The 16,712-nt window shown below is 41.9% G+C and overlaps 1 protein-coding gene across 1 annotated transcript; it reads right to left on the bottom strand.

Moving 5' to 3' along the window:
* Positions 1-14,018: 14,018 nt before the first annotated feature.
* On the bottom strand, positions 14,019-15,426 carry Tcim (transcriptional and immune response regulator). The gene has a single exon (XM_013110706.3). The coding sequence runs from the start codon at positions 15,221-15,223 to the stop codon at positions 14,903-14,905; it is 321 nt and encodes a 106-aa protein (XP_012966160.1). The 5' UTR covers positions 15,224-15,426; the 3' UTR covers positions 14,019-14,902.
* Between the last annotated feature and the right edge of the window lie 1,286 nt (positions 15,427-16,712).

The following is a 16,712-nucleotide window of genomic DNA, read 5'->3' as shown; positions in this document are numbered from 1 at the left end:
AAAAAAATTAAGACAAAAAACCAGATACTCCTCCAATAATCAGTTTGCCTATGTAATGTCCTGCACTTACTTTACTGATTTAGTTTAACCAATTTATCTTATTAAACGATTACTTAGGCTGACACAATACCATCTTTGTGATTGGTAATTAAAACCGACACCCAGTAAAGCTTGGTTGGTAAAGCATAAGCAACACTTCCCTCTCCAGTTCCCACACTTCTCAAGCAGAGATTATGGAGCTGCCTAAGCCATCCCATTGACTCTGAAATTCTTTCCCTATAAGGTAAGATATATAGAGTTACTTTGTGGTCAGCATGGCCTTTTCCTTGTGGAGGAACTCCCCTCCCTTTGTCATGCTCACTGGAACGAAACGCCCAGGCTGTGGCAATAACTGCTTGTGATAGGACTCAGACTGGAAGAGGCCAGGACACAGTGTCCAGCTGTCTTAGATCTGTACCAAGACATACAAAGACTCTGTCAAAAACAACAGACCAGCGTGTCCATGAAACCAGTTCCCAAATGATCAGAGAACGTGTCCCCTTCCACTGAAGGACTTCAAGCCACTATGCTGAAGGGAAAGAAGGCACACTGCTTAGTAGCAGCAATGCACCCTGGGAATGCTGCCGTTCTCACAGCTCTTTCAGCATGAACCGTGGCTCTTGCTGATAAGCCACAGTGAACAGAACTACTCTCTTTTGATAGGCTGGAGCGACAGAGGGATGCCAACATACTTGCAGACAGTACCGTCGATACCACAAATACCTGTGTTGAAGTGATACCTGTTCATGTTAAAAACTAAACAAGCACTTGTGAAGTGCCTTATTCCATGTTAAGCTCTATGCTAGAGGCGTTTGTTTAACCAAGGGCAGAGCTCACATACCCTTCCGGGCACTTAACCAAGAGCTTAACTGCCACATGGGTTATTGCGTCAGATTTACAGTAATCAAGAGAGAAAGGCGCCAGAGGTGTTATGAGTGGAATGGCACAGGCTCGATGAAAATCCCTATGTTGAAATATCTCAGAATATGATCGCATTTTATTTTTGGTAGACTCTGGGAGATAAAACTCTGTTTAAGTAAGATGATTGGACGGAATTCTAGTCCAATATGTCTGATGACTTTATGTTAAAGGCGTTTAAACCACAGACACATGGCACACACAGAAGGAAAGGCATGAGAAAGGCTTGGGAGCCCACTGTCCGCATGGAGAGAAGCCACAAGTGACAGCAGCCCAGACCTCACACACAGCCTCCAGAACTGGGAAGAAGTAAATTTCTCCATTAAAGCTAATCAGCCAATGGTTGTACTAGTTATGATTTATGTCACTATGACCCAAGCCCTGACAGAGCAGCTTAAGGAGGGAGGATTTAGTTTGACTCATGGTTTTAGACTATGCAGTCATCAAGGCAAGGGAGGCATGGTGACACTCACGGCAGAGAGATAATATGGCTATTGTAGGATATATGATAACATTGTGAACCCTGAGTTTGCATTTGTGCTAATTAAATAAAATCAACCTTGAGTCAGAAGGTGGAACTAAAAACTAGTTGATAGAAAGTCATCAGAGAAAGTCAGAAGGAGTCCAGAAAACTGACAGAAAAATGCACAGTAAGTAGTAGGGAAGGACTTTGAGTGTGGCAGTCCTTTTTTGTTTTGGCAAAGTGGAAGGATGCTCTTTTTTGGAGACACCAGCAAAGACGGAAGGTCAGCCAGTTGCTCCTCAACCTATCTGAGCTAGCAGGTTTTCATCCCAGCCTGTGACTCCCAGGTCTGACTGATAAATAAAATGATAGAGATTTAGTTTAAAACTGCATTGGTGCAGCAGTAGGAGGCATATCTTGTGGGTTGTAAAAGTCTGTGCAGATGCAATTACTGGCTGATACAGCAAGCCAGTAACTGAAGACGCAAATACTGACTGGTACAGAGTAGATTCAGGTGCAGCCACTGTGCCAGAGATGAAAATCACATATGGCGATTGCTGTCTGCATTGTGGTAGACTGGGAAGCAGAGAGCATATCTGAACCAGGGTCTACTCCAACTCCCAAGTGCCCACTGCTGGTACCTGACTTCTACCAAGTGTGTTCTACCTCCTAAAAGTCCCACGGACTTTCAAAATCTTGCCACTCTCTGGGAATAAACATTCAAAACACAAATCTGAGACATTTCAGATTCAGACCAGTGGTGGTCCTAGCAAACTGAAATATTTTGTTGTCACTACTATATTTTTATAATTATGTTGGTTTCATAAACCATAAACAACTTCCTCAAAATTCCATGCAACTAATAAAAGCTTACAACAGGACTAGAACCCAAATCTTCATAAACCTTATCACCTTATTTGGTTTGTCTTTCTGAAGTCCACATCACAGTATGGACATGAAGTTATTAGGCTGTTCCCAGAGAGGGTCAAGGTGAGAAAAATCAGAGAGAAGATTTGTTTTTAGCATATACTGTCGCACCTGGTTGTTTTCCTATTGCTGATTTCAGGCATCCCCTGTTCCTAACTGAGTCTTCCAGGTTGTCTTCTGTGCTCCCTTTAGAGAGGACCATTAGGAGGAGAGTGCTCCTGTAACTGCTGATGTACTAACTCACATAACTGACTGCTGGTGATGATCATTAAGCTGTCCTTTTGAAAAGACTGAGTTGTCTGGACTAAGGAGGAAACTTCTAGAATAGCAGACAAACGGGGAATGGGGAATGTATTAAGAGGGTTAAAGACATTCCCTTCTTTTGAAAAACACAGTGGTGGTACATGCCTTTAATATTAGCACTGAGGAGGCAGAGGCAGGTGAATCTCACATTTTGAGGCCAGCCTGGGTTATAGAGTGAGTTCCAGGACAGCCATGTCTCAACAAAGAAGCCCTGTCTTAAAAAAAGAAAAGAGAAGAGAAGAAAAGAAAAAGAAACACAGTGATTGCTAAGACTGTAAACTTTGTGTCAGTGTTTCAATAATTATGTAATCAGTGGACACTGGCACAATCAGGTTAGATTCCTCAGAACAGTAAGTCCAAGTAATGATATTATTTGGATTAGATATGATAAGACTGAGACATTTCATGATAAGCGACAAATCACACCTTGGATCAATGATTTGCAAACTGTATCAAGGCCCCGGAATGTACTTAGGGATGGATGGATGGATGGATGGATGGATGGATGGATGGATGGATGGATGGATGGATGGGAATGAGCCATGTCTTTACAGTGAGCACAGCATGTTGCTTTAATCTAGGTCAATGGTTCTCAATCTGACTGAGCTGTAACACCACCCAAGCAGCAGTTTCAGAGCGGGTCCAGCCCTAGAAACTGGTTCATTAAATCCAACCTGGATTTTAAAATGCTCCCCATGGGGTTCTGCTAAGAATAGGTTTGCAAAGAAATGTCTGGACCAGGGTATTCTACAGTGTCAGCAGGGAGGACTCCCCCAGAGCCACGGGGTTCTCCCAAGCCTTTCAGATGGTAAGAGCTAGACATAAGCTCTAAGGACAGATGCATTTCAAGGTGATGAGAAGAGGAGGTGATGGGAAGCAAAACCTCCTGCTAAACATACACGTATGCCAAATGTTGAACTAAATACAAAGAAAACACACATGGGCAAAGTGATTACACATTCTGTAGTCACTACATCCAGGACAGTGCTCCCATCAAAACAGGATCTCCTGAGCCATATGTTTTCAGTGAATGACAGGATTGCACTACTAAGAACAGTGCAATCCTGTCATGAGATAGACCCTTGTTCTTGTTCTTGGTCAGAAGATTCAGTGTCACCCAAGAAAGGGTTCTGTATTTCTGATGTTTTCTACCATGGGTCATGGAACGTTGTTAATACCTAGTCTTGGACGGTATGGCCAGAGGGTTTGGAATTAGGAAAACAAACACATGATTACAGCTTCACCCACAGGGGAGATGGGCTCAGTGACTCTGTCCTTGAGTAGAAGTTAAAGTGGGAGAAACATTAACAGCCAGTCTGAGCAGGAGCACCAACCATCCAGAACGGACTTGTCTGTAAGCCCAGGGACCCGCATACGGCCAATTCCCTCACCTTGTGCCTCTGGTGACCATTGCTAACAATCAAAACGTTTCACTGGGTTTTTGCTGTATTTAAGAGAAATTCCTTCTTTTGGCGGAATGCCAGCTGATCATGGGAGTTTATGCACATACAGGTCACCGTTGCCCTTGGGAAAGACTGTGAGGACAAAAATAGGGCAAATGTCATCTAGTCACAAACAATGACAAAAAAGGAATTTGTCCAAAGAAGAGTTAGGAATCCTTCCCTGGAATTCCCATCTCAGTCTGGTGGTATTTTGCACACTGCCACTGTCATCAGGTGAGGAAACAAGACCTAGAGTATGGGGGTGAGGTGAGGAGGTACTCTAGGACCCAGCAGGTGTGTCTGCAGGGTTTGGTGTAGAGGGCAAGTTGCTACAGGAAAACAAAACAAATCAAAACCTGCTTTCTCTAAGTTCTGCAAACCTGATGGGAACACAGTGTTTATTGCCAAATTTCTGTATGGTGCTTTTGCTAGCAGGTTTCTGAACTGTATCTACCAACCATGTGTGTTCACGCTGAAAAGGGATCATTTTCATGGGCCTGCGGCCAACACTCCAAGTATCTAGAAACTTCAGAAAGAAGGCTTGTCCATATGTGAACATTCACGTGCTATTTATACTAGCAAAATAGTCAGATCGATGCATCATCTAAGCATCCAAGAATCCAAAGGTTTTAACTGGGCAGTGTGGAAGATTGCTGTTTCTCCCATCTCACCTCATAGCGTTTTCTTCTCAGGGTTTTCTGTGTCATCAATAGATGCCATGTAGTGGCTTGCTGTTACTAAGTAAAGTGCCTTTTCCCTCCACCACACAGGGAAAGGCCATGGAGTTCAGAGGGATCTTTACAAGCTGACTATGAGTTCAGGCGCTCTGTAGTACATCAGTTTTCAAGGCCAGATGTGCACTGCCAGCTAGCAAGTGTAGTTCACATATGTACAGTCCCTGTCCTCAGTTCTTCTCGTTGCTTTCAGGACAAATCAGCCCAAACTTGTCCTTGAAGGCCTACTTGTCTTCTAATTGTCACTTTTTATCATTTAGGCCCCAAGTCACAGTTGGTGGGAGACTCAAGCATGACCCACTCTATCCCATCTCCTTGCCTTTGTGAACAATATGCCAGCAAAAAGGTTTTCCTTATGGTCTGCTACTCCTCCATGGAATCTTGAAACATTTCGCAGGTTGAGATTATGTGCTGATCTACCCTGCACACACACAAATACAGGCAGACTTGCATAGCTATAGAATATACACATTAATCTACAGTTTCACAGACCACACAATACACACATGCACTCACCCAGACCATACACATGACACAGAAACACACATTGACTATACAACCTCACATAGGCATATGTAAACATGCACACACATGAATAATCATACAGATACACAAACAAACATACACAAGAACACAGATTCACACATGGAAATACCATGGATACATAATTTCACAAATATACATGGGTACATGCATACACAGACATACCTATATGCATACATCCAGATATACATGTATGCATACACACCACACAAACAGATGATACACACATGAATATACATTTTCATACAGTCATGTAGATACATGTACACACATGCACTCACCAGACTCTGTGCACTCACCAGGCACAAAATAGATATAGACACAACCCAGAAAAACATACCAATATACAGGAACTACAGATGCAAGCATAATCAATAGAATACAAGAGATGGAAAAGAGAATCTCAGGTATTGAAGATACACTAGGAGAAATAGAAATCTTAAGTTCAACAAATTCCTAATAAAAATTTTCCAGGAAAAATAGGACACCATGAAAAGGCCAAACATAAGAATAATAGGTATAGAAGAAGATGAACAAACCCACCTCAGAGGTGAAGAAAATGTATTCAACAAAATCATAGAAGAAAACTTTCCCAGCCTAAAGAAAGACATGCCAATAAAAGTACAAGAAGCTCACAGAAAACCAAATAGAGTGGACCACAAAAAAGTCCCCTTACCACATAATAATCAAAACCCCAAACATACAGAAAAAAGAAAGAACATTAAGAGCAGCAAAGGAAAAAGGCCAAGTAATATAAAGGCAAACCTATCAGAATTACACCTGATTTCTCCATGGAAACTCTGAAAGCCAGAAGGTCCTGGATAGATATTCTACCAACACTAAGAGACCACAGATGTCACCCCAGACTATTATAATCACTATAGATGGATAAAATAAGATATTCCATGACAAAACCAGATTTAAACAATATACATCCACTAATCCAGCCCTACAGATGTTCTGGAAGGAAAACTACAACCCAAGGAAGTTAACTGTACTCACAAAAATATAGGAAATAGACAATCCCATGTTACAAACAGCTAAAAGAAGAAAGGGGGGAAATACATACAAATCGCACCACCGCCAACAAATCCAAAACAAGAATTAACAATCAATGGTCATTAATATCCCTCAATATTAACGGGTACAAAGACAGGATCCATCCTTTTGCTGCATACAAGAAACACATCTCAACTTCAAGGACAGACCTTAAATCAGAGTTAAGGGTTGGGAAAAGATTTTCCAATCAAATGGACCCAAGAAACAAGCTGGTGCAGTAATCCTGATATCTGACAAATTAGACTTCAAAATAATCAATCAAAAGAGATAAAGAAGGTAATTTCATATTCATCACAGGGAAAGTCCATCAAGATGAAGTCTCAATTCTGAATGCCTATACCACAAATAGAAAGGCATCCACAGTTGTAAAAAAATGACTAAAACACAAATCACACATAAAACCTCGCACACTTATAATGGGAGACTTCAATATCCCATTCTCACCACTAGACAGGAATACCAGACAGAAACTTAACAAAGAAACAAAGGAACTCACTGAAGTTATGACCCAATTGAGGTTAGCAGACATCTATAGAACATTCCATCCAAACGCAAAAGAATATACCTTCTTGTCAGTACCACATGGAACCTTCTCTAAAATGGACCACATACTTGGCAACATAACAAACCTCATAAGGTACAAAAAATAGGAATAAACCTTTGTATCTTTCCAGACCACTATGCTTTAAATAGAATTCAACAACAACACAAATTGCAGAAAACCTACAAATTCATGGAAATTGAACAATGCACACTTGCACCATTTCTGGGTCAAGGAAGAAATAAAGAAAGAAATTAAAGTCTTCCTAGAATTCAATGAGAATGAAAATGCAACATACCCAAACTTATGGGATACAGGGACAGCAGTGCTAAGAGGAAAGTTCATAGCACTAAGTGCCCACATGAAGAAACAAGAATAGTCACATGAGAGAATTAACAACAAAACTGAAGGCTCTAGAACAAATAGGAGCAAACTCACCCCAGAGAAGTAGACACTAGGAAATAATCAAATTGAAGCTTGAAATCAATAAAGTAGAAACTTGGAAAACGATACAAAGAATCAATGTAACAAAGAGTTGGTTCTTTGAGAAAATCAGCAAGATAGACAAAACTTTATCCAAATAAACCAAAAGGCAGAGAGAGAACATGCAAATTAACAAAATCAGAAATGAAAAAGGAAAAATAGCAATGGAACTAAGGAAATCCAGAGATCTTCAGGTCACACTTTGAAAACGTGTACTCCACAAAATTTGAAAATGTAAAGGAAATGGACAATTTCCTGGATAGATATCACTTACCAAAATTAAATCAAGAACAGATAAGCAATTGAAATAGACCTATAACCCATAATAAAATAGAAACAGCCATCAAAAGTCTCCCAACCAAAACAAAGCCCAGGTCCACATGGCCTTAGTGCAGAATTCCACAAGAAATTCAAAGAACAGCTAATACCAATACTCCTCAAATTGATCCACACAATAGAAGCAGAAGGGGCATTGCCAAATTCTTTTTACAAAGCTACAATTACCTTGGTACCCAAGCCACACAAAGACACAACTAAGAAAGAGAACTACAGACCAATATCCCTCATGAACTTTGATGCAAAAATACTCAATAAAATACTGGCAAATCAAATCCAAGAAATCACCAGAAAAATCATCCACCATGATCAATTAGGCTTTATCCTAGGGATGCAGGGATGGTTCAACATATGAAAATCTATCAATGTAATCCACCATATAAACAAGCTGCAAAAGAAAAACCACATGATCATCTCATTAGGTGCTGAAAAAGCCTTTGACAAAATCCAGCACCCCTTCATGATAAAGGTCTTGGAGAGATCAGGAATAACAGGAGCATACCTGAAAATAATAAAAGCAATATACAGCAAACCAACAGCCAACATCAAACTAAATGGAGAGAAATCCAACATGATTCCTCTAAAATCAGGAACAAGACAAGGCTGTCTACTCTCTCCATATCTCTTCAATATTGTACTTGAAGTTCTAGCTAGAGCAATAAGACAGCAAAAGGAGATCAAGGGGATACAAATTGGAAAGGAAGAAGCCAAACTTTCACTATTTCCAGATAATATGATAATTTACATAAGTGACCCAAAAGATTCTACCAGGGAACTCCTACAGCTGATACCCTCAGCAAAGTGGCAGGATACAAGTTTAACTCAAAAAAATCAGTAGCCCTATTATATACAGATGATAAACGGGCTGAAAAAGAAATCAGAGAAACATCACTCTTTACAATAGCCACAAACAATATAAAATATCTTGGGGTAACACTAACCAAACAAGTGAAAGACCTGTATATCAAGAACTTTGAGTCTTTAAAGAAAGAAATTAAAGAAGATACCAGAAAATGGAAAATTCTCCTATGATCTTGGATGGGTAGGATCAATCTCACCAAAATCAATGCACAAATTCAATATAATCCCCATCAAAATACTAGCACAATTCTTCACAGACCTTGAAAGAACAATACTCAACTTTATGTGGAAAAACAAAAGACACAGGATAGCCAAAACAACACTGTACAATAAAGGAACTTCTGGATGCATCACCATCCTTGACTTCAAGCTCTATTATAGAGCTATAGTCCTGAAAACAGCTTTGTGTTGGCACAAAAGTAGACAGGTAGACCAAAGGAATCAAATTGAAAACCCTGATATTGACCCACACACCTATGAACACCTGATTTTTGAAATTATACAATGGGAAAAAAAGTATCTTCAACAAATGGTGTTGGCATACCTGGATGCTGGTGTGTAGAAGACTGCACATAGATCCATATCTATTGTCATGCATAAAATTAAGTTCAAATTAATCAAAGACCTCAACATAAATCCAGCCACACTGAACCTTTTAGAAGAGAAAGTGGGTACCCTTGAATGAATTGGTACAGGACACTGCTTCCTGAACATAACACCAGTAGCACAGAGACTAAGATCGACAATTAATAAATGGGACCTTCTGAAATTGATAAACTTCTGTAAGACAAAGGACACAGTCAACAAGACAAAAAGGCAGCCCATAGAATGGGAAAAGATATTCACTAACCCCAATCTGACAGAGGGCTGTTTCAAAAATATACAAAGCACTTAAGAAGGTAGTCACCAAAACACCAAATAATCCAATTTAAAAGTGGGGTCAGAACTAAACAGAAAATTCTCAATAGAGGAATCTAAAATGGCTGAAAGACACTTAAGAAAATGCTCAACATCCTTAGCCATTAGGGAAATGTAAATCAAAACAACTCTGAGATACCATCTCACTCCTGTCAGAAAGGCTAAAATCAAAAACACCAAGGAGTAGCTGACAGAAGCAGAAGCAGACACCCACAACGAAACACTGAGTTGAACTCTGGAATCCATTTGCTGAGAGGGAGGAGTGATGAGCAAAGGGGTCAAAATCAGGCTGGAAGCCGGGCGGTGGTGGCGCACGCCTTTAATCCCAGCACTCGGGAGGCAGAGGCAGGCGGATCTCTGTGAGTTCGAGGCCAAGCTGGACCGACAGCCTCCAAAACAATACAGAGAAACCCTGTCTCGTAAAAACAAACAAACAAAAAAAAAGCAGGCTGGAGAAACCCACAGAAAGAACTGACCTGAACAAGGGGGAGTTCATGTACACCAGACTGATAGCTGGGAAACCAGCATAGGACTGAATCAGACCCCCTGAACATGGGTGTCAGTTAGGAGGCCTGGAAATCTATGGGGCCTCTGGCAGTAGATTAGTATTTATCCCTAGTATACGAATGGAGTTTGGGAGCCCACTCCACATAGAAGGAAACTCTCTCAGGCTAGACATACAGGGGAGGACCTAGGCCCTGCTCCAAATGATATGACAGACATTGACGATCATGCTAGGAAGGCCTCATCCTCCCTGGGGAGCAGAGAGAGCATGGGATAGGGGGTCCATGGGAGCCAGGGGAGGAGGGTAGGAAGAGGGAACTGGGATTGACATGTAAAACAGGTTTTTTCTAATTTAAATAAAAACACAGTCACATAGCCACATACACACAGTCCTAAAGGTACACCTGATCATTCACATAAATACAGGCAGGATCACACAGCAATATAGACACATGCATACATAGACATCTTACTCATGTACAAACATAAGCAGTCATGAAGACACACACCTATACACAGGATCACAGACCAAAACATATAGGCATTCACAGATACACAGCCACACATACATACAAATGTAGTCACATATACGTGTACACTCCGATACAGACACATATCCACACAGAAGCATGCATACACACAAATACACACACTTCATACATCTACACAGACATAGTTTCTCTCTCTCTGTCTCTGTGTGTGTGTCTCTCCTTAGCTCCTCCCCCTCTCTTTCTCACACACACCAGACACAATTATGCTCATTTAGACAGACAGGTGTATCACTTATACAGTCACAGAACACATAGCTACCACACATATGATACACATTCAGACACATAAGTACACAAACCTAGATGCACATATAACAGCACACACATACACTCAGAGACACTGACATGCAGTTATATGCAGACCCACACAAAAATACAGACTACTAAGACATGCACACACACACACACCAGAAGAGATATGCTTAGACACACAGACAGAACACATGCTCTCTCTCTCTCTCTCTGTCTCTCTCTCTCTCTCTCACACACACACACACACACACATGCATGCAGTCACAACCACAGTTTCTGCTGTTCAAATGAATCTTCACTGCTTGTTTCAAAGCCCTTGTCTTTTCTGGTCTTTGCTCACACTGCTAGGTGCATCCTGTAAGAGTGGTTAAGGTACAAATTCAGCCCTCGCTGCTCAGCTCCCCATGCTTGACAGTCATCTAAAACCTAGGCCATGTTGATAACTTGTGTGCAATCAGAAAGGTGCCCAATGTGTTCTGCAAGAACATAGAGGCCCAGACAGTGACTGGCTCATTTAAGTCAGCAGACCCGACTTTTCAGGGAAATGTCAATTACATTCAGATCACCCCAGGATGGTGGGAGAGTGTGTAGCTGGACACACAATCTAGACCTTTCTCAGTAAATCCCACCTGCTACAGAGGCTTCCATTTATTGTGAGCAGGTAGGAAGACAAGTCAATAAATCTGTGAGCTGTGCTGTCTGACATGCCTAAAGAGAAAAACCAGACACAAGACCCTAGTTGCCTGGAAGAGACTTGAGGAGTGGCCTTGGCTCCAAGCTGCAAACACTGTACTATCTTAGTTGTATGATACCACCAAAATTATTAACTAGGACATGTTCCCCATGGTAAACAGACAGACAAAAACAGATGAAAGCAAAGTGACTGGCAGAATCCATACTTTCCTGTCTTTCCAGTTGACTATTGAATGTAACTATAGAGGAGGAGGGAGGCTTGTCTATCCTGGTGACATGGTCAAAGCTGCTATCAGGGCATGGCGGCCATCCTTCATGGAGTTCTATGTCATTGGCAAGTTTCCCCAACTATTGAAACCTTGTGTGCACGCAGAGACATACACACAGACATACTCACTCACTCTTACCTCTTATGTCACAGAAACATTTGGAGAATTACCTGTCCACCAGTACCACGTCTTGGCAAAAGTTAGCTGTTACTATGATCCCAGTTGGCTGATATTCTTAATGCACTACTGAACCCTTTTTGCTTTTATTTCTTTTATTACAAGATCTTACAATTGATTTGACTTTTCCCATGTCAGAAATAGAACTCAGGACCGAACTAATCCTCCTTTACATTTTTTATTTAGGTTTGATTATGTATATATGCTTGTGTCTGTGTGTGGATTTGTACACGTTAGTGCAGATGCCCACCAAGGCTAGAGGAGTCAGTTCCCTGGGGTGACAGGTAATTTTGAGCGTACTTGGAACCAAAACCAGTCCTCTGCAAGAACAGCATGTGCTCTCAGCTACTGTGCCACCTCTCTGGCCCCATAGTCTTCTTTTTCCGATAATACCAGTTTTCATCTGACACTACATAATGTGTATTATGTACCTGAAAATGGTCCTGTGCAATGACACTGATTCCACTCTGTGTTCCTCCCAAAGGAGAAGAGAGAGCTTGCAACAGCCTATTGGAGGAGTGTTTGTTTTTCTCCCTCGTGTTGAAATCAGAAAATAACAATAGCATGCTGCCATAAAAAAAAGTTAATCCGACTTAATGTTCATGTGTAAAGAAGACAGGGACCAAACTGCACTCTACTGAAAACAACAGCAGCAGAAGATAGAGTTCCGAGTGCATGTGCTGAATTAAACCCATAGTCTAAGCTCAGCATCCGAGATGCACCTCCTTCATGGGGATGCACGGAGGAGTGGGTGGACTGATTGATTTGTAAGACATGATTCCATGAAGTGACTCTTGCTGGCCTCAAACTCACGATCCTCCTGAGTGGTAGGATTTCAAGCCCGGGTAGCCATGCCCAGCTCTGACTTTGAATAAAGCGCAACTTAAAAGTTCTGCATGAGGGTTCCTGGAAGGAACAGGAAACTTATTCTAAGTGCACACAGACAGCTGTCCACTAGCTCAGTGTGCATCAGGCTGAGGGACGGAAGAGTGGAGAGGAGGACTTCTCTGCAAACCCTGTTTTCACAGGCACATTCTGGCAGACTGACTGCTCCCTGTGAAGCCCTGCCTCTGTGGGTCCTAAATTCTTTCAGTGTCATTATTGTCTTTGGAAATCTGAAGATGATTATGAATAATCCTCCCAGGAAAGTGCTCAAGGGCATAACACACACACACGCACACACACACACACACACACACTTCTAGAATCACTTGCTCTCACCTTTTCTTTATTTCCTGGGAATAAAACCCAGGGTCTTGCACATGCTGGCCAAGTGATCAAATACTGACTGCACCCCTAGATAAGGGTCCCATGGATTAATTTGTAATGATCTTCAACAACTTAATAATTAGTAGCTGAATATAAAATTTTACCACCTTACTTTCCTTTTATACGATTTGTATTTTAAAGTCTGGCTTTTAAGCCTCCTGAAGATTTCAGATAGGTCATGTGTTTTGATATACTGTCAGCATTTAAAAAAATCATGGTAGGTTTTGCTGAAACTATTTCTGGGGGCTGTTTTAGCTTTTCTGTGAAGAAATCACAGAGGGCATTTGTATGTGCCTCCTTAGAAGTGCTTTATTATAAATAATGCAGAAATAATGGCAATGTTATAATAACCCACAAAAACTTCATTACAGGTTTCTCTAACTTCAAAACATATTGTTTGGGAAGAAATAGGTGGGTACACACACATCTCTGCTGTAGTGACAGAAGAGAAATTTCACAAACATGAAAACATAGACTGGATATATGTATAAAAACAATGTTGGCAAATTGCTCTGTGGATAAACATATCCTTGCCAAGACATTGGAAACTTTGGCAAGAAAATACTCTAGACACTTGGTGCAATCATTCGCTTTGGGAAAGTTTGGCAGTTAGCATAAGGCTGCTCTGAGAGGCCCCTTTAACTTTAGACTCAGCCCTCTATAAAAGTTTAGAATGATCCAAACTTACCATTGTATTTTTTTCCTTTGAGAACAATCATCACAGACCAAGAGAAGCTAAGTTGATAATAATTTATTGGGGCTGCGTATCACTTACAATGTATAATAAATTATAAAGACCACAACATCCTTCTAAAAATCTCCTATTCTCACTCCCTAATGCTTGCTGCAGTATCTCTAGGACATTTAATTTGATTCAGTTTTTAGCATTAGTCAGAGCGTAAAAAAACATTACAAAATTGTTCACAGTACTTCAGATTTATGAAGAGCCCCATTATTTCAACTTTGTGCAAATCTATTTGTAACATAACAAATCCTCTAGAAACATGTAGACAGTGGTGTGGGTTTTCCAGGACTGGGCAAAGCACCCAGCTCCCTGACTTTAACACAAGCAGTCAATTACTGATCTCTAAAAATCTTGACCGATAAACAGCATTGAGGTTTAGCCACATTTAAAACATTCAGAATTCTAAAATCTCGGTAAACCATTTATGTTTGACATTCCTCCTCCTTCCTCCCTCTCCCTACTAACTTTGACACTTTTTTTTCCGGAAAGGGAAACAAAATTAACAAACCAAACAACAGCAACAACAAAAACCAAGTAGGTTTTCGTTTAGTCTTAGGGCCTTGCCAGTGACCCTGGGTGCCCTCAGGCTCGGTCTGTCATGTTCTGTCCCGTGCCTCCATCCTCCATCCTCCTGTTCTGTGTCAGTGTCAGTTCTCAAAGTCGACTGAAGGCACTTTGCTCTCAGTGTGACAGCTCAGGGCTGCAATGAGTTGGAGTCTTTGTAGCTGGTGTGCTCTGTCCCTTTCCATCCTCGGGTCCTTGGAAGAAGCACTCAAGCCTATGTGCGGGTCGCTGCCCTGGCCGGGCTGGCAGGCTCTCTGGGTCTGTCTTTAAAGGTCCATTGGTGGAAAAGCTCCTGGCCCATCCTGCTATGCTCAGTGCACCTTGATGGAGTACTTCCGCAGTCTTAGAAACTGGAGAAGCTTGTCTTTTGTCCTCTTCTTCAGGGCCATCAGGGCTCGTGTTTTCTCCTCCAAGTCTTGGTCGATGGCAAGAATGATCTTGGCCCGCTCCTCTGCCTTCTTGTCTCCGGAGTTCCTGAAGAGCCTTTGCAGGGACTGCTGGTCTATGTTTTCAAAGATGTTGCCCACAGCTTTCTTGCGAGAGGCCGTGTCAAAGTGGTAGCCGTGGATGGACGGGCTTACTCGAAGAGACGAAGACATGCTGGTGGCCTGGTGGCTTCGCTTTGCTTTCATCGATGTGAGTCTTCCCGGGCTCAGCTTGGGCACTTCCAGGAGTCTGTGGTAAAACCGTCCCTAGGCTGCTATTTAAAGTGTGAACAAAGCTCCCGACTCAAATTACACTGGTGACGTCACATGGATCCCAGGGAGGAAAAACCACAGAAAGTTAACAGTTGAGCTGCCAAATATCTGGCTCGGGATCCTGAAACGCCCTTCAAAGCCTTGTTCAGTGAGAGCTGGCTACGGGCTTCCCTCTTGACATCCCAGACGACAGAAGCTGAAACCGGAAGAGACAAAAGAAGAGTACCAAGGCTCCAAATCTCCACCAGCAACTGAAAGAGAGCTTCAGTTAGCACAAACTTTTAAAATGTGGGCCAAAGCCTGGCAGCCTGGGGCTGTGTGCCTTTTGGGCGACCCTGTCAGGTGAAGGGTCACTTGCTGAGTGAGAGTGTGGAAATCAGCGAAAATACTTTGGAGGGCATCTGATTCTATAGCCAAGGTTTTCTGACAGAACACTGACAACGGCTCAGCCAAAAACCATAAATCCCAAACTGTGAACAAGTGCAGTCTGCAGTCTCCCCCAGGAAACTGCAATTTAAACAGCAAACAGCAGACGACGGTAGCTGTGTAGGTATGCGTGTGGGGATTGACAGCTGTAGCTAGCCAAAAGCAGGGAGCAAAGGTTGATGGGGCACGCTGAGTACGTAATGCCCACAAGGAATGCACTGACCTTTTGTTTTGAGGTTTAGTTTGGAATCACTCAGCATAATTAGAGCAATTCTATCTTAATTAAGAGTTTCAACTTATTGCTTTTGCTATCTACAAGACTCAGACATGTACAGCTATTGCATGCTAAGTATTACCTCCACCTAGCCTGGAGGACCAAATCTGTACTGTTCTTTCTGATCCTCCAAGAAATCAGAATGGGTCTTTATTCTAATTCTAATGCATAGTCAAGAAAGGCACACGCCTGTAATCCCATCCCTCCTGGAAGGCTGGGGCTGGGTGACAAGCTTCAGGACAGACTGAGCTACACAGGAATACCCTATCTCAAAGGTAAATCAATAACATTGAAATAAAATCACCATTTTACCTTAGTAAAGTTTATATCTTATTAGGAGGAAGGGATGGGGAATTCTTGTGTATACCTTCATGTGATCTGAAAGAAAGTAATATCCAGATAAAAATGCCCCAGAGCTGTAATATCCACTGTAAATAAAAATGTCCCAGAGCTGCATGAGCCTAGAATGGAAAGGAAGACCAGGGTTTGTGGAGGCTATAGGGAGGGGGGTATCTTAGTTAGGGTCACTATCGCTGTGATAAAGCACAGAAACTTGGGGAGGAAAGGGTTTATTTGCCTTACACTATCAATGTTCCTCATGAAAGGAAGCCAGATCAGAAACCTAGAGTCAGGAGCTGATGAAGAGACTGTGGAGGGGGTGCTGCTTACTGACTTGCTTCCCATGGCTTGCTCAGCAACCAGGACCACCAGCCCAGGAAGGGC

This window comes from Mesocricetus auratus, unplaced genomic scaffold, assembly GCF_017639785.1.
Source record: "Mesocricetus auratus isolate SY011 unplaced genomic scaffold, BCM_Maur_2.0 Super-Scaffold_100026, whole genome shotgun sequence".
In the NCBI taxonomy this organism is placed as follows: domain Eukaryota; kingdom Metazoa; phylum Chordata; class Mammalia; order Rodentia; family Cricetidae; genus Mesocricetus; species Mesocricetus auratus.
The sequence above is the reverse complement of the archived record's forward strand: the minus strand, read 5'-3'. Positions and strand labels throughout refer to the sequence as shown.